Consider the following 23,775-nt stretch of genomic DNA (forward strand, 5'->3'; position numbering starts at 1 on the left):
GCAGTGGTGCCCCCACCCTAAAACTATGCAGTTTTGTTACTATACCAAGAAACGCACAACACCTCCCCATATACAATTATACAGACTCTATGCTGCAAAGTATAATTGGCAGCATAGTGTCGCAGGAGTTGCACTTCTTATTTTGTTGTCTTGGTACCAGGATCCTCAAATGCTTTCTATCCCAAAGAGTTTACCTCCCTCCGTTTCGCTCAGAACCCACCAAGATCATCTGCGGCGTACCTCAAGGCTCATCGCTCAGCCCGACACTCTTCAATGTCTACATGAGCCCCCTCGCCAACATCGTACGCAAGCACGACATCATCATCACCTCCTACGCCGACGACACCCAACTTGTACTCTCCCTCACCAAGGACCCCGCCAGCGCCAAGACCAACCTACAAGAGGGTATGAAGGACGTCGCAGATTGGATGAGGCTCAGCCGCCTAAAGCTGAACTCTGAAAAAACGGAAGTCCTCATCCTCGGCAACACCCCGTCCGCCTGGGACGACTCCTGGTGGCCCACGGCCCTCGGCACCGCACCGACCCCCGCAGACCACGCCCGCAACCTCGGCTTCATCTTGGACCCTCTTCTCACCATGACCAGGCAAGTCAACGCCGTGTCCTCCGCCTGCTTCCTCAATCTCCGCATGCTCCGCAAGATCTTCCGCTGGATCCCCGCCGACACCAGAAAAACCGTGACCCACGCCCTTGTCACGAGTCGCCTGGACTACGGCAATACCCTCTACGCCGGGACCACCGCCAAACTCCAAAACCGCCTGCAACGCATCCAAAACGCCTCGGCCCGCCTCATCCTCGACGTACCCCGCAACAGCCACATCTCCGCACACCTGAGACACCTGCATTGGCTCCCAGTCAGCAAAAGGATCACCTTCCGTCTTCTCACCCACGCACACAAAGCCCTCCACAACAAGGGACCGGAATACCTCAACAGACGCCTCAGCTTCTACGTCCCCACCCGCCCCCTCCGCTCCGCTGGCCTCGCACTTGCTGCCGTCCCTCGCACCCGCCGCTCCACGGCGGGTGGGAGATCTTTCTCCTTCCTGGCGGCCAAGACCTGGAACTCCCTCCCCACCAGCCTCAGGACCACCCAGGACCACTCCGCTTTCCGGAGACTCCTAAAGACTTGGCTGTTCGAGCAGCGATAACCCCCCCTTTCCCCCCTAGCGCCTTGAGACCCGCACGGGTGAGTAGCGCGCTTTATAAATGTTAATGATTTGATTTGATTTGATCCTTCTGTAAAAGGAAAATCTAGTCCTGCAGAACATGATTTGTATGCAGACGTTGTAGGAGGCTGGCCTGTAGTGGGTACCTATGGTACTTAACCTTATACCAGGTCCAGTTATCCCTTATTAGTGAAATGTCGGCAGTCTCTAGAAGCCAGGCTCTCTAGAGACAGCTGTGGATGAGCAGCCAAGGATAATCTAGGCGTCATGCAAAGCTCATGCAATACCACTGTAGTCACACAGTACTCAAGCACATGAAAAAAATACTCAGTGTTACAAAAATAAATAAAGCTACTTTATTTTGGTGACACAAATACCAAAAATACCATAGAGACTATACTCCCTTAGGAGGTAAGTAATACACAAATTATAACTACTAGTATGCAGAAATAGGTATAAAACCAGTTAGAAAACAGTGCAATGAGTGAAAATCACAATAGTTAGAAATTGGCCTGGGGGAAATACAAACCATATATTAATTAAGTGGAATGTGAATGTCGGTTTCCCACCTAGGCAACTGTAGTGTGTAGAGGGAAGCTGGGAGTACTAGAAAACTCCAAAGGTAAGTACTAGAACCCACTCCAGTGACCAGAAAAGCAGGAGTAAAACACAGTAACTTTCCCAGAGCACACACAGAAATGAAAAGGAGAATTATGCAAGAACCAGAAGAGAATGCAAGACACCAATAGTGGAGTCCTGGACCTAAAGACAGTCATAGCATAGCTTGCGGTAAGTGGAAAATGGCGCTGCCCAGGACCAGGTGGACTCTACTCAGGAGGGGGAGTCAGATGGGCTCTCAGCAACTCAGAGAACCCACAGAAGACCAGGCAGCGCGCACAGGAGTCCCACAGAATGGGGACAAGGAAGGTGCAAAAGAGGCCCACGCAGCACTACGAAAAAGGCTTGCAGTTCGCCGGAGAACCTGTCAAGAAGCTGTGAGTCACAGGATAGAGTGCTGGGCCAGAGCTGCAAGATTACAAAAAGAAATTGCCACACTCGAGATAGAAATTAAGGAGCTTAACCTTCCCGAGGCTACAGAGAAAAATTACAAAATCCTAGAGGAGATTCTCTCCTCATTTCAACAACAAATTACTCAGCGAAGGGCAAGAAAATTAAGAAGGGATGAAAGGGATTACGAATCAGGAAGAGTGTTTACTTTTGCTCGAAAATATGATCATTTGGTACAATCGGCTATCAATTTGGATGCAGCTGCTAAAATTTAAATAATAGGCTATATCATCCTTTGAAGAATATGATTGAACCTTGATTTGAGAAAATCTGGACTGGCTATCAATTTGGATGCGGCTGCTAAAGTTTAAATAATAAACTATATAATCTTTTGAAGAATATGATTGAACTTTGATTAGAGAAATCTGGACTTGGACTTTGGATCATAGCAATCTTAGAACAACAGATCAATTAATTCTACTATTTGGATTTGGACAGTGATACTGTAATTGGGGATTATGTTGGAAATAATCCTATTAATTTTCAGAAATATATGACAAAACATTGCCTATGTATACTGACTCATGAGTACTATTATTTTTCATGTTATAATGAGTGCCTCTTGTACTTTATATTTGCAATAGTGCTTTTAGCATCTATCAAGACCTCTTGGGTGTGGTCTTTCAAGAGTGCACCATTTCGAGATTCGACATTCTTCGTTGATATTCACCTCGCTACCCAGAACGCCTAGTTTTCTCCCAGTACAATACACCCACACGTAGTTAGAGTATAAGACAATTGGGTAGTGGCCGCTAGGGTGAGGTTAAACAAGATGGATAGAGTGAAACTAGCAGAAGAACTATTTAATAATGTTGCACAAGGGAATACATTATTTAATCTGAATATAAGCTCTAATCACTCGTGTAAGGAGGGCTTAAGGAGTAAATTTATTAAATTGGAAAAATTAAGAAAGAACGAACTCTCAAAATGGTGGGATGGGGCAACATTAAATCAATATGTCAAGCTCAATCGTATCCCAAGGGGGTTACGCTCCCAAATTTTTCCTACATATGATGACTTGGACCCAGATTTACTGACTCTCTTGGACAAAGAACTAACCTCTAGTTCATTAAAATTTATGGATATTCTTATTACTAATTCCGAAAGGAAGGTTTCTAAATTACAAAAAGAAATTGCCACACTCGAGATAGAAATCAAGGAGCTTAACCTTCCCGAGGCTACAGAGAAAAATTACAAAATCCTAGAGGAGATTCTCTCCTCATTTCAACAAGAAATTACTCAGCGAAAGGCAAGAAAATTAAGAAGGGATGAAAGGGATTACGAATCAGGAAGAGTGTTTACTTTTACTCGAAAATATGATCATTTGGTACAATCGGCTATCAATTTGGATGCGGCTGCTAAAATTTAAATAATAAGCTATATCATCCTTTGAAGAATATGATTGAACCTTGATTTGAGAAAACCTGGACTGGCTATCAATTTGGATGCGGCTTCTAAAGTTTAAATAATAAACTATATCATCTTTTGAAGAATATGATTGAACTTTGATTAGAGAAATCTGGACTTGGACTTTGGATCATAGCAATCTTGGAACAACAGATCAATTAATTCTACTATTTGGATTTGGACAGTGATACTGTAATTGGGGATTATGTTGGAAATAATCGTATTAATTTTCAGAAATATATGACAAAACATTGCCTATGTATACTGACTCATGAGTACTATTATTTTTCATGTTATAATGAGTGCCTTTTGTACTTTATACAGAGCTGCAAGATGCATGAAGAACTTTGTGGAAGGATGCCAACAATCCTTGGCATCTGCAAAAAACGTGGTGCACGGAGGTACCGTCTTGCGTGGGGAGGCAAGCTCTTACCTCCACCAAAGTTGGACAGTTGGACGAGAGGACCTCCGGGACCACTTCAGTCCACCACCTGTGATGCAGGTTCCAAGCAGCTCAGCAGGAGAGGGGATCCACACAGCCGGTTGTTGTTGCAGTAGGTGCCTGCAGAAGCAGGGGAGTGACTCCTTCACCCCAAGGGAGATTCCTTTGCTCTTCTGATGCAGGCTGAAGATGGGCTGTCTTCGGATGATGCACGACCGGGAAACAGTTGCAGTTGCTGGCAGGAGCTGAAGATACTATGTTGCAGAAGTTGTCTTTGCTTCTTTGTTGCACCTGTAGAGTTCCTGTGTGTTACCTACCTCCTAAGGGAGTGTAATCTCTATGGTATTTTTGGCATTTGTGTCACCAAAATAAAGTACCTTTATTTTTGTAACACTGAGTATTTTCTTTCATGTGTGTGAGTATTGTGTGACTACAGTGGTATTGCACTACCCCTAGAGAGCCTGGCTTCTAGACACTGTCTACATTCAACTAATAAAGGATAACTGGACCTGGTATAAGGTGTAAGTACCTTAGTTACCCACTACAAACCAGGCCAGCCTCCTACATTGGTGGTGCAGCGATGGGATAAGTGCTTACAAGTGCCTTATCACTCTGTCACCGGTGCTTTCCACAGGAAAGAATACTCTATACCTTGAGCTATACACATATACCTAATATGGGGTTCTAGTCTTTTATTTTCCTTTCCAAGAGACTAGAGGTTAGGTTCTCCGACACTACACTAACACACACTTACATCATGTCTACTGCTGTGCCTAGCTCTGAGGTCATGGGTACTCCCTATGAAGGTATGACCTTCAAGGAATTGAAGGGGCTTTGCTCAGACAGAAGCCTAGATGTAGAGAAGAACCCTAATAAGAATATTCTGTTGAGCCTTCTCCTTCAGGATGATCAGGAACATGCTGATAACCAGGAGGAGGGGTAGGAGATTCTAGCCCCTTACAACCAGAGAATCATCCTTCAGATTCAGGGGAGAGCTCTTCCAAATATCTTCCACCTAGCAGACCTACTAGTGCAGCTGGTAGTGAGAGGGGTAGTCATTCAGGTAGGGCTCCCTTCACACCCAGAGGTCAATTCACTAGGGTCTCCAAAGTTAGGGAAAGATCTACCTCTACCCATTCCCGTATCACGTCAGTTTCTGAGGGATAAATGGTTCAGCTCCAGGTGATGACTCCATAGATAGGGAGCTCAGGAAACTGAGACTGGAGGAGGCCAGGCTAAAGCTGCAGCAGCAAAAGCTATCCCTAGATAGGGAAGTCTTGGCTGTGGAAAGGAAAAGGCAGGGGTTAGGGTTAGTTCCCCATGGTGGCAGCAGCAGCAGTTTCAGGAGTTATGAGGTTAGTGAGGACATCATTGACTCTAGAAATCTGCACAAAACTGTTCCCCCATACAAGGTGGGGGATGATGTTTACAAGTGGTTTGCTGCATTTGAGAGGACCTGCAAAGTTCAGAGGGTCCCTCAAAGGCAGTGGGCTGCTATTCTGTGGCTGTCCTTTTCTGACAAGAGGAGGGATAGACTTCTCACTGTCAGAGAAGAATACTCAGACTGTTGCGTAGGTTCTCATTATCCTAATGAGACTACTGGATTTGGGTGGCAGAATCACCTGTATTGAGGGAGACTGAGTCTGAACCCGCACCATGTGTCACCTGTCGGCCTAATCCGGGTTTTGTTCCAGCTAACTAGTAGTGCCTCATCTCCACCCAAGAGCAGGGATGATTGGGCTACGGGGCACAGGACATAAATGACTCCTCAGGGGAATCGTAGTCACCCAGATCTCATCCGTTTCTCTCAATTACATTAGTCTCACATATGCAAGGACAATCAACGAGAGAGTAGAGTTAAAAAAGGTTTTATTGAAGTAACTGCATCTTAGTTAATAAAGCATGTATTGCAATATGTAGGACGATTAAGCACATTAGGATTAAGATTGTGACAAGGAGAGTAAAACACAAAAATAACGCTACCATGTTGTCACTACGTTTTTAAGAATAGTTCCTACCTAGACTATGTTAGAAGACAGCATGTTAAGCTCTAATTCTGCCCTTCAGGTTCCCCTGGGAAGACATCATCCCTCATACCTGAGCAAGACGCCTGTAGTCTACATAAGCAGCTGCAGTGAAGCAATCAGCATACAGTTGTGGTCATCTGGCTGGAATCTCCCTCTAACGTACATGGGTCAAAGTAGTGTTTTTATAGTAAAACAGTTGATGTTCCAAGAAAGGGTAAGAGTGTAACATGTAAGAGTTGTTATGTTTCTGTGAACAATGGAGACAAAGCGTACCACTTTTGCCGGCAACCTATCTTACTGCAGCCTTGAGAAAAGCACAGAGTGAAAGAAATGTCTTGTTTAAGAACGCAGTGCTGACCTAGGCTAAGAACAGCTAGATAGAGAAAATAAAACAGGACCGCAAATATAGCTATTGTTAAAATAGTATGACAAAGCTAGAATAAAACAAATCTAGATTAAAGTGCACAGCGGCAGGCCTAGGTTTGCTAAAATAATGTGTATAAAACTATAGCTAAAATGGCTACAGAACAAGACAACTATGGTATTCTTAAAACTGCACTCTTGGATGGATTTGGCTTAGCCACTGAACAATACAGGATTAAGTTCTGAGAAACCAGAAAAGAGTCCTCACAGGATTGGGTTGACTTTGTGGACTGTTCTGTTAAGGCTTTAGAAGGCTGGTTACATGGCAGCAAAGTGTCTGATTAGGAGGCCTTATACAATCTGATTCTGAGAGAGCATATTTAGAATAACTATGTGTCGGACTTGTTGCACCAGTACTTGGTAGACTCAGATCTGACCCCTCCCCAAGAATTAGGAAAGAAGGCAGACAAATGGGTCAGAACAAGAGTGAGCAGAAAAGCTCATACAGGGGGTGGCAAGGGCAAGAAGAAAGAAGGTGATAGGTCTAAGGACAAGGGTGGGGACAAACACAAAAATAAAGATTCCTTATCAGGCCCACAAACTCCCCAAAGGGTGGGAATAAAACCTATTCCTCTTCTGCACACACTAAACATCCATGGTGCTATGTGTGCAGAGGTAAAGGCCATAGGCCAGGGGACTTATCCAGTCCAGGCAAAGCCCCCGAGCCTACCACCAATACTACATCCACTTCCAGTGCCCCTAGTATTAGTAGTAATAGTGGTGGGACTACTGGAAATAGTCAAAGTAAAGGTGTGGATGGGTTCACGTTTGGGTCCATCATAGAAACTGGGGTAGGTGTAGAAACCCCCAAGACTGTTTTTGTCTCACCTGGTGGCATTGGCCTTGCCACCTTGGCTGCTTGTCCCCTTAACATGGTTAAGTACAAGCAGTCAATTCACATAATTGGTGTTGAGGCCCAGGCCTACAGGGACACAGGTGTCAGTATCACTTTAGTGACTGAAAACCTGGTGTCACCTGCACAACACCTCCTTGGACAGAAGTACCAAGTTACTGATGTCAATAACTCCACTGAGTCTTTCCCCTTAGCTGTTGTGCAACTTAGTTGAGGTGGAGTTACTGGACCTAAGCAGGTGGTGGTGTCACCTAGCTTACCTGTAGACTGTCTCCTAGGAAATGACATAGAGGCCTCAGGTTGGGCTGAAGTAGAGTTTATGATCCATGCTGGGTATACCCAAGGAATTGTTTCCTTTAATCTCAGGTGAGATTAAAAAGCAAAGAAGAGAAGGAGCCCTGAAGCCTCAGGATTCTCCTCGCACCACAGGTAAAAAGGATATCAACGTATCCCCTACCGACCCTACCACAACTGATATCATTCCTGTGGTGGGAGATATACCTCTTATGGTGAAACCTGTACCCAAAGAGTCAACAGCTATCACAGCTGGACTCCCAGAGGGAAAAGTAACATAGAAAAGCATCCCTGCCCTGTCTTAGGGAAATTTGGAGCAACCCTCCAGCCCACCCAGAGAAACTTTAGTGCAGCACCCCTGCACTACCTCTAAAACAATACAACAGTGTCCCTGTCCGTATGTAGAGCCCTTGGGACAGTACCCCTGTCCTGCTCTTCCCCAAGAGGGACAGCAACCCTGTCTTCTCTTAGAGCCTTGGGGACAAACATTTTGCCCTGCTCTAGCCTTGCTAAGACAGCATCCCTGTCTGGCATTACAATCCTTAGTACAGCAACCCTGTCCTGACATAGGGTGCATGGGACAGTCATCCTGCCCCACTTTAAAACTCTTCCATAACCTTAAATCTCAGAGTCTACAGTTTCACTGTTCTCTAACTAAAAGTAACGAAACAGGGTGGTTCACCTCCCCGCAGGGAAGGGACCACATAGTGGATGATAAAGGGAGTAACCACTGTATTGCAGAGCCACTCTCCACTTATCACCACTTAGACAATAAAGTCTAAACTGGCCAAGGTTAGGCTTATTGTCCTTCATTTGGGGGGTGGTTCTGTAGGAAAGTGGCCTCTTTCTAGCATGGTTACCATCACTTTTGGCCTGTTCATCAGTGTGTTTGACTGTGTGTACCAGGATCCTGCTAATCAGGACCCCAATAACTATGCTCTCTCCCTTAAACTGTGGTTGTAGGATACTGGTAATCCAGTATTTCACCCACAATTGGCATACTAGTGACCCCTTTAAGTCCCTAGTATATGGTACCTAGGTGCCCAGAGCATTGGGGTTCCAGGGGATCCATATGGGCTGCAGCATTTCTTTTGCCACCCATAGGGAGCCCATGCAAAGCTTCTGCAGGACTGCCATTGCAACATGCGTGAAAAGGTGCATGCACCCTTTCACTGCCATTTACACTGCACCAGGTCACTTATAAGTCACCCCTATAGTAGGCCCTTCAGGCTTGAGGGCAGGGTGCAGAGTACTTGTGTGTGAGGGCACCCCTGCACTAGCAGAGGTACCCCCACGACCTCCAGGACCCTTTTCCCAGACATTGTGAGTGAAGGGATGCCATTTTACGCATGTACTGGACATAGGTCACTACCTATGTCTAGCTACATAATGGTAACTCCGAACATAGGCATGTTTGGGATCAAATATGTTAGAATCATACCCCAATGCTTTTGCAAGCATTGGTTGTATGATTTCATGCAATCTGGAGGCTCCTTAGAGGACCCCCAGCATTGCCATTCCAGCCTTCTGAGGTTTTCCAGGCAGCCCCAGCTGCTGCCACCTCTCAGACAGGTTTCTGCCCTCACGCTGCTTGAGCAGCTCATGCCCAGTAAGGCAGAACAAAGGACTTCCTTTGGGAGAGAGGTATTACACCCTCTCCCTTTGGAAATAGGTGTTACAGGCTTGGGAGAGGTAGCCTCCCCAACCCTTTGGAAATGCTTTGAAGGGCACAGATGGTGCCTCCCTTTCATAATCCAATTTACACCAATTTAATCCAATTTACATAATCCAATGAGTCCTCCTGGTCCCGGGCAGCGCCATTTTCCACTAACAGCGAGCTTTGCGTGTGCGTAGGCTCGTTGGTGGAATCCAGCAACGCAAACCAGACTGCAATCATCCATCCGGCTTGGGACATCTTCTGCACCAACCAGAAACCCGCATCTGTCTTCTTGGATGCAGTACTGACTGTTGTTCTTCACCGGAGGTTCTTCTTTTGCACCTTCATCCGGGTTAGCAGGGGCTTCTGTTCTCCCTGGACTCTTCAGGGCTTCTTGGTCTTGGTCCTCAGGACCAGGAATCCATCATTGGTGTCTTGCAGTCTCTTCTGGTTCTTGCATAATCTTCTTTTTCGTGTTCTTGTGTGTTCTAGGAAAGTTACTGGGATTTACTCCTGCTTTCCTGGGCTCTGGGGTGGATTCTATTACTTACCTTTAATGTTTTCTAATACTCCCAGTGCCCTTCTACACACTATACTCGCCTAGGTGTAAACCGACTTTCGCATTCCACCTTCTTAGTACATGGTTTGTGTTCCCCCAGGCCAATTTCTAACTATTGTGATTTTCACTATTTGCACTTTTTTCTAACTGTTGTTACAGTTATTAATGCATACCAGTGTATATACTCTGTGTATTACTTACCTCCTAAAGGAGTCTCTGGGGTATTTTTGGCATTTGTGTCACCAAAATAAAGTACCTTTATTTATGTTACACAGAGCATATACTTTCATGTGTGTGAGTACTGTGTGACTACAGTGGTATTGCATGAGCTTTGCACGTCTCCTAGTTAGGCTTTGGCTGCTAACCCGAACTACCCCTAGAGAGCCTGGCTTCTAGACACTGTCTACCTTTCTCAAATAAAGATGTCTTCAGAGGATGCACAACTGGGAAACAGTTGCGGTTGCTGGCAGGAGCTGAAGATACCATGTTGCAGAAGGCGTCTTGCTTCTTTGTTGCAATATGAAGAGTTCCTGGAGGGTCCAGATGCAGTTTCTTCAGTGAGAAGTCGAAGGGGAGGATGCAGAGGATTCCTGCTGAAGTCTTGCAATCAGAATCCGAGGAACAACCCAAAGGAGAGACCCTAAATAGCCCTGAAAGGGGGATTCGTCAGCTAACCAGGTAAACACCTATCAGGGGAGGGCTGTGCCGTCACCTGCTGGCACTGGCCACACAGATGCTCCCAGAGTTCCCTGCCAATCTTGAATTCAAGATGGCAAAACCAAGGGATCCTCTGTAGGAGCTCTGAGCACCACCCCTGGGGTAGCGATGAACAGGGGAGTGGTCACTCCCCTTTCCTTTGTCCAGTTTCGCGCAAGAGCAGGGACTGGAGATCCCTGAATCAGTGTAGACTGGATTATGCAAGCAGGGCACCAAATGTGACCTTCAAAGCATTTCCAGTGGCTTGGGGAAGCTACGGCTCCCAAGCTTGTAACACCCATTTCCAAAGGGAGAGGGTATGGTGTAACACCCCTCTCCTAAAGGAAATTCTTTGTCCTTCCCTCCTGGACTCGAGCTTTTCAAGTAACAAGAGGTCAGAAACCTGTCTGTGAGGTGGCAGAAGTTGGGGCTGCCTGGAAAACCTCAGAAGGCTGTGGAAGCAATGCTGGGGGTATGCTGAGGAGCCCCCAGAGTGCATGGGATCATACAACCAATGCTTGCAAAAGCATGGGGGTATGACTCCTACATGTTTGATCCAAACATGCCTATGTTTGGAGTTACCATTATGTAGCTATGTCCGGTTCAGGTGTAAAATGGCGTCCCGCACTCACGAAGTCCCCAAAAATGGTCCTTGAGGTCGTGGGGGCTAGTGCAGGGCTGCCCTCACACACAGGTACTTTGCACCCTTCCCTCAGGACTGGAGGGCCTGAGTATATTGGTGACTTACAACTTACTTGGTGCAGTGTAAAAGGCAGGGTGCCTTTGAATGGGCTCCCTCTGGGTGGGAAAATATATGCTGCAGCCCATAGGTATCCCCTGGAACCCCAATGACCTGGGTACCTAGGTACCATATACTAGGGACTTATAAGCGGGCACCAGTATGCCAATTGTGGGTGAAATACTGTGTTAACAGTATCCTACAATCAATATCAGAAGGAGAGAGCATAACTACTGGGGTCCTGATTAGCAGGATCCTAGTAGATACAGTCAAGCACACTGACATCAGGCAGAAAATGGGGGTAACCATGCCAACAGAGAGAGTACTTTCCTACAGACATCAGCAGCATCTACACATGAGCAGAAAAACTCTTCTATTAGAACACTTCTTGCATACCCTAATGTGACTTACAGCTGTGGAAGAACGGCTGACCATGACTACAGTGCAAAATTGAGTAGTAGGATACAACTAACACAAACTAATCAAACGGTTCATTTACAGTATGGTGGGCGGTACCAGGATGATGGATGCTGACATCCACACACTCCTAGCAGAAGACCACCGACAATACTTTGAGAAGCAGAGCAGGATGGAAGATGGGGATTTCCTGGCCTTCAGCAGAGCCACTGCTCCAGCAATTCAATAGAGAGTTGTTGTGGGTCCATTTTAGTTTTGCCTTGGCATAGGAGTTTAGCTTAGCTTCGGCTTGCAGGCCTGTGCCCTTTTACCTAGATAACATGCTCTGTTTTTATTATTAGTTTAGATTCAGTTTAGCATTGTCTCTATTTTAGAAGAGATGTTTTTATTTCATAATCAGTTGCCATTCTGTGAAAGCGTCATTATCAGTAAAGCACTTGTTAGATTGTAGTCATGTTCTTTTGCTTTACGTTGGACAAGAACAGAATGCGAACATGTCAGACATTTGTTATGATAATGCTGCTAACGTTTGCACACACAATCTAACGTGTAGGTACATACCCACGTCAGGATTCTTGCACGAACAATAACAAGTGCCTTATAAAACCACATTGTAAGACCAAGGCCATTCGAAGGGGTTCAACCCGGGATATTCCATCTATACTACACGTTTACTTTGCAGCAGACCTCAGCCTTTAGGGCATATTTACAAGCCCCTATCGCCACCTTGCACAGGACTAGTGTAATGTTTTTTAATGTTAACGCGGCGTTAACCCCATGAGTGCGGGTCACAAACAGTGGCCGGCACCTGGAAGGAGTTTGAAAAATCCTCCTGTGTGTTGCACTGGAGGATTTTTTTTAATGTAATTCCCCATTGGTAGACACAGAAAAGCTTCTGTGTCTCCCTTCTGAAAACAGGCTGCCCTTCCCAATCCACCCCCGTCACCCCTGAGGGGGCATATATATTATTTTTTTAAGGTACGTTTACCCTTGGGGTGGGGGGATGGGGTGCGATCGCAATGCTTGCATTGCTCCACTTTGTAAACCCTTGTGCAACATTATTCCTGCACCAGGAATAATGTATACATGGCGGCTGTTCCGACACAGGGCGACAAGATTTTTTTTTTTATACATTTCACTGTGCCATTTTGTCTGTAATTTTCAACACCTGCTCAGAGCAGACGTTAAAATGGCGCACCCAGTTTTATCAATGGGCATCCCTGTGTTTTGTTGCACTAGCGCCAACATTTTTGATGGTAGTGTAGCAAAGCGCCACAATGGCATCAAAAATGTTGGTGCACCGTTTTGTAAATATGGTGCAACCATGGCATCGTTAGGTGGGGCAAAAGCGACGCAAAAAAAGTGGCGCATCGAGCCTGATGCACAACTTTCTTGTAAATATGCCCCTTTGTGTCTTTACAAAGCCTGGTTTGGAGACTGGAGGCTGACCTTGTCCTAAGGTAATGGGGTGCTAGGGTGCTTTACATGGACACAGATGGGCAGATTAGTTTTATTACACGTTGCTCTCTTTAGCGTAGTTAATACGCTTTGAGGAGGAGTTTGCATATTCATGTTTATTGCAATATGTTGGGGTTGTTCATATTTACATCGCTTGTTTTCACAGTCCTGATTTTGTTACTCATCGTTAGACGTGACAGCCTTAGGGGGGTCACTCCTAACTTTTTGCCTGCCTCCCTACACTTTTGGGGTACTGTTTTTGCTGGTTTTAGGACTCTGCGCACTTTACCACTCCTAACCAGGGCTAAAGTGCATATGCTCTCTCCCTTAAAACATGGTGACATTGATTCATACCCAATTGGCTTATTTAATCTACTTGTAAGCCCCCAGTAAAGTGCACTACAGGTGCCCAGGGCACGTAGAATAAATGCTACTAGTGGGCCTGCAACACTGTTTGTGCCACCCACATAAATAACCCCTTAACCATGCCTCAGGCCTGCCACTGCAAGGCCTGTGTGTGCAGACAACCCCAAACACAGGATGCTCAATCACACCTGCACACACCTGCATACTGAATGGGCCGTCCTGGGCAGGGAGGGTGGAGGGCCTGACACTTACATTTGAAAGGACAGTGGCCTGCCCTCACACAATGGACTGCCAAACCCCCTACTGGGACCCTGGCAGACAGGATAGAACTGAAAGGGGACCTTATGCACTTCTAAGTCATTCTTTGAAGTCTCCCCCACTTCAAAGGCACATTTGGGTATTAAAACAGGGCCTCTGACCCCACCAACTCAGACATTTCTGAACAAGATACCACTAGTGAAGAAACTCTTAACCAGACCCTGCAACCTGCCGAGAGGAACTGCCTGGCTGCCCAAAGTACTCACCTGACTGCTTTTCTGCAAAGGACTGCTGCCCTGCTGTTGCGGTGCTGCCTTGCTGCCCTGCTGCCCTCTGGCTCTCCTGAGAAGTGCTCTCCAAGGGCTTGGATAGAGCTTGCCAAAAAGGACCAAAAAGACTTCCTCCTGCAAAGAACTCCTTGTGCGGCAAAAATTTGACACACAGCCTGCATTGCGGTGAGAAAATCACTTCATGCCGAACCGGATCAACGCAGCCCGGCTCCCCAAGTGGAGATCGACGCAGCACCAGCATTGTGACCGGAACTTCGATGCACGGCCCACTGGATCGATCAACTTCCTGCGAGAAGAATCAACGAAGCACCTAACGTACAACAGACATTTCCCTGCATCGCCAACCGGATCGACGCAGCTCCTGTGACTTCGTCCTACACACCCAGGATTTCTCTGCATCATCCCCGGGGTGTCCGAATACCCCGCAACACGAAGAGGATCCAAGTCAGCATGCCGGAAATTGACGCAAAGCATTCCCTGTGTGGAATATTATCAACGCATCGTCTGTGTGCACCTGGAGAAACCGACGCACACCTCCCCGTTTTCCACGCATCTCTTCCTCTGCGGTCCCTTGTGGACGATATGAACACAAACCAGGTACTTTGTGCTTGCAAGAGACACTTGTTGCTTTTTAAGACTCTTTTTACCATTTTCTAAGTGATATTTCAACATGTACTTATTTAATCTTGATCGTTTAGACCTGCATTTAAACAGATAAATATTCTATATTTTTCTAAACATTGGGTGGTGTATTTTTGTGGTGTTATACTGTGTTATTGCATAATTTACTTTACACATTGCCTTCTAAGTTAAGCCTGACTTCTCGGTGCCAAGCTACCAGAGGGTGGGCACAGGATAATTTGGATTGTGTCTCAATTACCCTGACAAGAGTGAGGGTCCTTGCTTGCACAGGGGGTAGCCTGACTGCCAACCAAAGACTCAATTTCTAACACTCATCATTATCCTACTCATTGCAGCTCATGCATTTTATCGCAGATTGCAGTCTTTTCAATAAATGTATTGAAAACTATCCTGCATCTTCTTTCTTGCCTGTGTGTGTGTTAGAAACTTATTGCTAACAAGAGAAAGGGGTAAGACTTGTTCCACTGCAATTTCCCTGAGAGGTTTTCAGAGTCATGCACTAGGCTGACAGAAATCACCTTTAATATTTGGGTTTCGGTGAGGTGCTGCTAGAGAGCCAAACAGGATTGGGCTGACAGTTGCCATCTGGTGTAGGAGTGACTCAGTCAACTACAAGCAGAGGTGCTGCCACCCCTAGTCCAGCAGTCTTGTAGAGATACGAGAGTCCATATGACAGAGTAAGAGTTTACTCTTAAAAAACTTGAAAATATTGTGCCTGGGGGAGCTTTCTCCCTGCACTACCAAATCACAGGACAACTTCCCTGCCCTTGAATGTCGACCCAAAGCAAGGAAATCAATTGACGGCTGCAACCTGCCCTAAACAGGGTGAGATTAATGTCACTATGACCTGACAGCCTTGTGGTAGATGAGTCCTCAAATCAGAAGCTTCCAACGGCCAAACCACTGAAGGCTCAACTGTCAGAACATCAGCCTTCCAGGTATAAAAAGAGTAGAGAAACTTTGAGTTTGGATGGAATCACAGGAGGTCTTCTGCTCCATTACTTGCCCAACCACCTTGAAAAACTTGAATGGTGGGACCCTCAGGGTTGCAAAAAAGTGGAACTCCAGAAAAAAAGATGCACACATGCTGGTAACCACACTCTAGAGCATGCTCCTTTGTCCAGGTGGTTTTCATAAATGTGAAATTCTTAGAAGTGATTTTGAGGAATTTCTAGACATGAAACAAGACATGAATCGGGTAATCTGAAGGAAATGGCTCCCAGCGGAGAGGCTTTCGAAGCCTCTTCAGTAAACTGGCTGCCTGGCAGACCTAGACAATGAGGTGGATAGTAAAAGTAACTGTTGGGTTTGTTGAAGCAGATATGCTAATTAAGAAAATTATTAATGATGTGTATGTGTTTACTAATGAGGAATGCGTAGAGGAATTAATCGTAGAGAAAATATTGACACTTCTGAAAATGTGACCTTGGGGTATGGCAATGATGTGTAAGATATTGCACTAATATAACAAAAAATGTATGAAATAATGAAAAATATACAAGAATAATGTAGTAATATGCCATAATGAGATGTATAACCTATGTTTTGCATTAATTTGTAGTGCTAAAGTAGCTGAACTTAAGGCCTAGTTTCCCTTGGCCTCACATACACGAAGAGCTGAAATACTGAACACTTTGCAAAGGACTGGACGCATGAACTGTCCCTGAACCGCCCGATGTTAAAGTTGCTTAGCTAGAATTTTCTGCAATGTACCGGCGGACAGGAGATGATGAAGACAATTTGAAACAATTATGTGTAGAGCAGGCTAAATGTACTTTCCCAGGACTTGAACAATGAAGGCTCTGACTTACAAGGAACATTAAACAATTTCGATACCTGAAGAGCCGGATGATGAGGACTTCATATAGTGGACCAATCCGCATCTTGTGAACGAACTGATATTGAAATTAGTAGATTTGGTAAACAAATACTATAGGTTAAAGTTAAATCTGCTGACTGACTAACCAATTAGAAATTAGGGGGATGGACTGGGAGACCCTAATAAAAAGTCATAACAAGGGGCTGAAATTTTAGATGCGAGGAGAATTGATGACGTCAGGAAACGCTGTCCGAGATGCTGTCATTGGGATCATAATCTGTCATCCTGATCCGTGGCTGACTAATTAATGACCTGAAGTCGAAGACTGACTTGTGGCTGATCCATCCTGGATAGGTAGCTATGAAAATGTGACTGACAATTTTATGCCTTTTCTTCTAGGTACCAACTGAGCTGATTATAGAAGTTCTCATTGAGATAGATTTTTCCAAATTAAGGGTATCTCTAAAAGCTTTTTCGCATGAAGACCCACATGCTGATGCTAATCTTGGTTAGGTAGGCTGTTAAGGGTGACGTTGACAGTGACAATTGACTGACAAACTATTTGCTGAACTCTGCTATTAATGCTGGTATTCTTGGCTTATGGAATTGCATTTACGCATATGTTTTCTACAAGTTATGATGTTTTTCATTAACAAATTAATAATTGAGTGGATTGAATAAAGATTGAACTAACAGAAGATTTAGAGTTGTAATCAATAGGGGAAAACAAATTGTTAACCTTTTACCGAGTTGTGGTTATTCATGAGTAAGTTGATTTTTCATAGAAAGTTTTTGGATTATTGATGTTAGTAATTGATTCAGGGATCACTGCATGACTAGGATACTCCCTGCGATTCAAAAGGATCATCGACCTATACGCGTCCCCTTGTAAGTTTACTTACTAAGGACCAGGCGTGCTAGCAGGTTAAATAGATTTGTTATAATACTGCTATGTTATACATTTCACCTGGGATTTCCAGCTTCATAATGGGGAACAATTCAAACGGGAATATAATAAAAATCCAGTGCATGAGAGATTTTAATCAACAATGGCCAGGTATTTTTCCCCTGAAGTAGGAAAAGTGAATTACCTTAATCACAGGAATAGATGTCCCTTCTTGCTTAGGAGTGTCTCAAAGGGTTATGGGACAGTCCTAAAGAAATCTAGGACTGTGTTGGGTCAGTAGAAGGACCAGGGGGGCTCCGGCATCAACTTCTTATGTGCCAGGGGTTCATTCACTGTCTAGAAAACACACAGGGCTGTTTAATCCCCTTCAGAAGAAACAAACATGCCCACTGTTGTCACTCTTCTTCACTGTCAGCATAAACTGTGTGGGTTGGGGACTTGGGAACAGCTCCCAACAGCTGACCATACATTTGTGCGAATACATCAGGGGAAAAGATGGAAAGGTAGGAAACCTCCACCCAGCGCTGTTTGATTCCCTCTACTAGCAGGAGTCCAAAGGGGAGTGGAAAATGGGAGAATCTCTTCACTCCTCTATTACCAGCCTAGCTGGGGGCTGAGAAGCGAGGAATATGAAGGGTTGCATCTGCTTCACACTAATGATGCCCTGATTCCTTTTCTCCATATCAAGTGAGGATAGAAGAGGTAAAAGGAGGTTTATTCACTGATATGTGTCCCCTCCACCGTGAGCATGTCTACTGAAGAATAGAGTGTTTTCAAGAGCCCCATCAAGTGTTGCCTGTTTCTCACACGTGTAATCATATCTTGTGGATACAGGAAGAGTTTGGAAACTGTATAATAATTCTTTGAGAACAGATTTCTTGTCTCTGTGATGAAATTATGTTTACCACCCTGCACTCACCACTAGCAGGTGAGCCCCCTTTTGTGTGCTCTTCCTTTCCATCTCAGACAGGAGTTGGTCCATTGTACTGGTCTGTTCATTCAACAAATTCAGGTTCGCCTCCATTTTCTGCATGACTACCTTCTCCTCCAGCTCTATCCGTGACAGAAAGATCTGGCGGTCAATATCCAAGAATTCCTGTTTCTGGGCAAACTCTGCCTCCACCCTGTGGCGCTCCAGCTTGATTTTCTTCTGCAGGGAAATAAAAAGAAGAGTTCATGAGGATGCAAAGGAGTGCCACAAGCCCGGGGAGAACGGAAGAGTTGCACTGTGGTGTGAGGATGGTCTTAAAAATGCATATTTGGAAGACACAAACATAGAGACAGTCAGGTCCAACTAGTTTAATCATTTCCTGCATTCTCTTACCACCTAGATGCCAAAGCCATGTCAGTTTTCATCTTGCTTACTGTACACTACTGTTCCTAATATTAACATAGGTCTTAAGAAACAAACAACCATTTACCAGTGGTGTAACAAAGGTCACTGCGGAGGGCTCTGAGGCTGCTGGCCTGAGAGCTCCTGAGTCTGGAAGGGGTGCCCCTCCGTATACTTTGCAGGGGGGTCTCCTTAAGTTTCGTTATGCCAGTGCCATTTACCCCATTTCCCGGGTTTCTTCAGCCACATGAGGAGGAAGGGACCCTTAGTGTGTACTTCTATTTCATAACAATAATGAAACCACATTTTGTGGCTGTATCTCAATAAAAAAAGAAGATTTTTTAATTACAGAGCTTATTGTCTTCTACTGTTGGCAACACAATGTGTTTACCCCACAAGGGAAACGTCCTTAACAACGTGTTCTTAACAATGCAGACGTATCCCTTGCAAGAGTAACCACGCTTGCCAGAACAACGCATGGCTTTTTCTGGGCCTTAACCACGCATGTGCTAAACTATGCATATGCGTGGTTAAGGCACAGAAAAAGCCATGCATTGTTCTGGAGAGGAAGTGGTAAGGTAAGTGAGTCTGGGGATGGGGTGGGGGTATGGTTTAAGGGGCTTTGGGGTGGGTGGGGGCTTGGGGCCGGGCTAATTTTTTTTTTTAAGGGGCAGCGGTGGGGGTTTGGCTATTTTGTTTTTAGGGCTTATGTTGGGGGGACGGGCAATTTTTCTTTTGGGGGGTGGAAGTGGGCGGGTTTGAGTATTTTTTTATTTAGGGCTTAGGGTGGGGTAATTTATTTTTAAAGGGGTGGAGGAAGGTTTGAGGAAGATTTAAGGAAGGGCAGGGGCGATGGAGGACAGAAGAGGAGGAAGGATCGGGAGAGGATGCAGTGAGGTAAGTGGGGTTGGGGCAGTAGTTTTTTATTTTATGGTTTAGGGCGGGTGGGGGGTTGGGCTACTTTAGTTTTTAGGGGTGAGGTGGGGGGTTGAGATAGTTTTTTACGGCTCAGAGTGGGTGGGGGGGTTGGGCAATTTAGGTATTAGGGTTGAGGGCAGGTTTGGGCCTCTTTTGCATGACTAAACCACAAATGCCGTTTCCACACATGCCTTTACTAGGCATGCTTTTACAACCAAATTTGTTGTAAAGGCATATGTGGAAACAATGCGGTTGTGGTTCCGACCGTGTTGTTAAGGCATGCGTTGTTCCAGCATGCAGTGTTCTGTCATACAACCCCCAATAATGATGTTATGAAGGGAAAGTCTCCCTGCATTGCATGCAATAGCACTGGTCCCAGTCGCATCTCATCTGTCACCTCATTTTGACATCTAATTCTTATTTGGCCCTTCACACAACAATGATCAATGTCCCAAATTGAAAAAGTATATTTTTTCATCCTTAGACATTATGCACATGAACTAAAAGAGGGCACGCTAGCTTTTTAAAAAATGTTCACAGAGCGCTACGATGGTACCCTCATACTCACCTGCATAACAGTCAGAGTTGATGTTGACACCTGCTACCAAAGTTCCCTGAAATACAATTATCTGTCCCTTCCCATCAGTGGATGATTCATTCACTAGAGAGCTGCAAGATAGTGAAATTCTAAGCAACCAGACAGTATCAAGGAGACGAGTTTTGAAGCGCTTTCTGGCATGGCTGTACAAAGCCATGTAAAGCTGATGTTGAGAAATAATTCTCTGACAACATTGAAGGAAAATAGGAAGAACAAAGGGTGTGTTTCTTCTTTGGGAGAACAGGATTCATTTTTTTAGGCGCACCTGACCACTCGCACCATATCATCAGGGCCTTTTCCTCCAGTTGCACGTACACATCATTATGCGGTTAGGAATCTTTTGGGGAAGATGGATTAAACAATTCAGAATTGTATTATATAGTACCCAATTACTACTTTTTTGTCCTTCTCCAAATTTGTTTTCTCTTTTCTGTAATTTCCACTATGTTTAATGTCTTAGCTAAATGGTTAAGTCCATATCACAACCTGTTTATGGCCTAGATTCTTAGAGCACTCTACTGCTTTAAATAATGTTGCAAAAAACACATGCCCAACTCCAGTCAATCTATCTTGTGGAATGCCCATGTGGTTTTTAAGAACCCCTTTTCAATCCTGCATTTTTCATACCAGAAGAAGAGCTCCGCCTCTATGCTCCAGATTAACACAACTAGGAAGACACCACCTGGTTTGCACATCTGCATAATACCCTCACTGGTCTTCAAGGCAGAAATAACCATCTACATATATAACAATGGAAACGTCTGCATCCAATAATCTGACAGTTTGATAATATCTTCATGAGGATCAAAAATTTGGTGTGGAACAATGTCCCTACTGCCTCTACAAGTCAACATCGCTTTGCAACTGAAACACAGGCCTCATCCAGTCCCACCCTCACCCTATCACCCACGTCCTTTCGTGACCATTCTCTCCACTCCAACACTGAAACCATGGTTGTTGGCCCCAGATCATCTACTCCTAGCAATGATTCTTGCCCTCCTCTCTTATCTGATCCGCCCCTTCCCTTAGCACATAGTAGGGTGGGATCTAATACCTACTGCCTGTGATCTCTCAACAGCCTTAACCCTAAGATTCCCAGGGCTGCAAACCGCCCTCCTTCGATCAATGTAACCCTTCTCTCCTACCCCTATCTGTGACCCAATAGGCGATGCACTCGTCCACTTTGGCCCCCAGTCTGCTTACAGTGACCTCCTGACATTACAGTGGCACGCGTGGAAGACTTTTCCCTACCCCTCTTCCAATCATCACTTCTAACATACCGTTTACTAGCCTTCATCCCTCAACCACTTCACCTATCACATCTGTCACCACCTACGACCCTCCTGGTTTGAGGACCAATTACTCCACCCCTGAGGGACCACACACGTCCTCCTTCCCTAGGCTGCACTACACTCCCATCTGTATTATTGACCCTCCCTCCCTTGAGGATAAAATTGATGTTCTTAAACAAGACCTTCAGCTAGTTAAAGCTGATCTCCTAAATTCATACACATCACCAAAAACCTACAGAAGTTTTGCATTCCTAACCTGACCACTGGGATTAACAGAACCCTCACATACTAAACATCATAATCCACCCTCTAGGGGCAGGGCGCAGTATTCAGGGCATGAAACATCGAACAATGAGAGCTCACCTAACTTGCATTGGAGATCTCTCGCTCAATTTAATCCCTCCTCCACAACCCTGAGGGTTACTGACCATTTATCTGATGTGGCCATTCACTCCCTTCTCATCACCTTCGCCCCTCCCTATCCAGCACATTTAAGCACAATCTATTTTACATCCCCATAGCACACCAAGAGGCATTTGTAAACAAATCTCATATTATGTCTATGCTTCTTAATTGCAAGTCAGCTGTAAAACATGCAGCTGAAATCACCAATCTCATCCTCGCTGACCTTCTAATCTTAACTGAAACATGTCTTAAGGATATCTTCCTCATTAATTCTGGACATCCTACTTCCTCCCAACTATGACAATGTCAGATTGGCCAGATCTGGGAGAGTTGGGGTGGCATAGCATGCATTTACCACATCCTGCTCACTTGAAACATGCACAAACTGATCCAATACCCTCTTATGAATACCAAGGGATTGAAATATGGAACACTGACAAGATTGTGTGCAAAGATCACACAAAATAACCTACCTCTCATCCAACAAATAATGGAGACCATCTCCTCTAGCTCAGATCAACACATCAACCAGATCTTCCTTGGGGATTTCAACATTCACTGTCATGACTCAAATGACTCCATACTGAACAGCTTCAAAGCCTTCCTTTCAGACCTCAACCTTCCCCAGTCTTGTAATGGCCCAACACACTTTAGAGACTCCACCCTCGACCTAATCATCACCAAGGATAATGTTATAGAACTGGATTCCATATCACCCTGCGATTGGTCAGATCACTACCTAATCACCTTCTTCATCTGGGAAAAGGTGCTGACTAGTCAGGGCCAATTTCTGAAACCCAGACAATGGTCTAGAGACTTGTGAAATATTAATCTAACCAATCTGACTTCCATTATCAAGAACCTCTTACTTCCTCCCATTAGCATGACAAACGTCAATGACCTTACTGAACATTACATCCAACCTGCCACCTAGTGGGTACTAAGCCAGGTTCAGCCAAGTATCCTCCCAGTGCAGCTCATTGAGAAATCCACTCATACCAGTTACACTACAAAAAATAATGCTAAATGGAATACCTGCAAACTCCCAAATAAAGATGTTATACTCAAAACAATAATATCAATAAAACCCTCTAACCACTTTAACCCCTTAGCTGCCAGGCCCTTTCCCCCCTCAGGTGCCAGGCCTTTTTTTGGCTATTTGGGGCAATTCGCGCTTAGGCCCTCATAACCTTTAGTTTTTTCCACGTAAGCTACCCACGCCAAATTTACGTCCTTCTTTTTCAACATCCTAAGGATTCTAGAGGGACCCAGAGTTTGTGGTTTTCCCTGGAGGAGACCAAGACATTAGCGAAAAAAACAGCGAAAAAATCTTTTTTTTTAAAAAAGGGCCACAGAAGAAGGCTTGTGCTTGTTCCCCTGAAAATGGAACCAACAAAGCGTTTGCAGCGCTAAAATCACCATCTTCCCAGTTTTCAGGAACAGGCAGACTTGAATCAGAAAAACACATTTTTCAACACAATTTGGGCATTTTATTGGGACACACCCCATTTTTACTATTTTTTGTGCTTTTAGCCTCCTCCCAGTTAGTGACAGAAATGGGTGTGAAACCAATGCTGGATCCGGAAAGCTAAACATTTCTGAAAAGTAGACAAAATTCTGAATTCACCAAGGGGTCATTTGTGTAGATCCTACAAGGTTTTTCTACAGAAAATAACAGCTGAAGTAAAAGAAAATTGAAATTGAGGTGAAAAAAACATTTTCT

General features: G+C 44.9%; 1 protein-coding gene across 2 annotated transcripts in view; it reads right to left on the reverse strand.

The window, feature by feature from the left end:
* Nucleotides 1–23,775, reverse strand: part of LOC138301859 (E3 ubiquitin-protein ligase TRIM39-like) — a 224,720-nt gene that overhangs the window by 159,921 nt on the left and 41,024 nt on the right. Inside the window, exon 3 of one of the 2 annotated variants that reach the window (XM_069242353.1) lies at nucleotides 18,546–18,656. In XM_069242353.1, coding sequence (XP_069098454.1) covers nucleotides 18,546–18,656 — 111 coding nt within the window. Of the gene's footprint in view, nucleotides 1–18,425; nucleotides 18,657–23,775 lie in introns of both variants that reach the window. The other variant, XM_069242351.1, reaches the window with a different exon arrangement.

The sequence above is a fragment of the Pleurodeles waltl genome, chromosome 6, assembly GCF_031143425.1.
Source record: "Pleurodeles waltl isolate 20211129_DDA chromosome 6, aPleWal1.hap1.20221129, whole genome shotgun sequence".
Taxonomy (NCBI): domain Eukaryota; kingdom Metazoa; phylum Chordata; class Amphibia; order Caudata; family Salamandridae; genus Pleurodeles; species Pleurodeles waltl.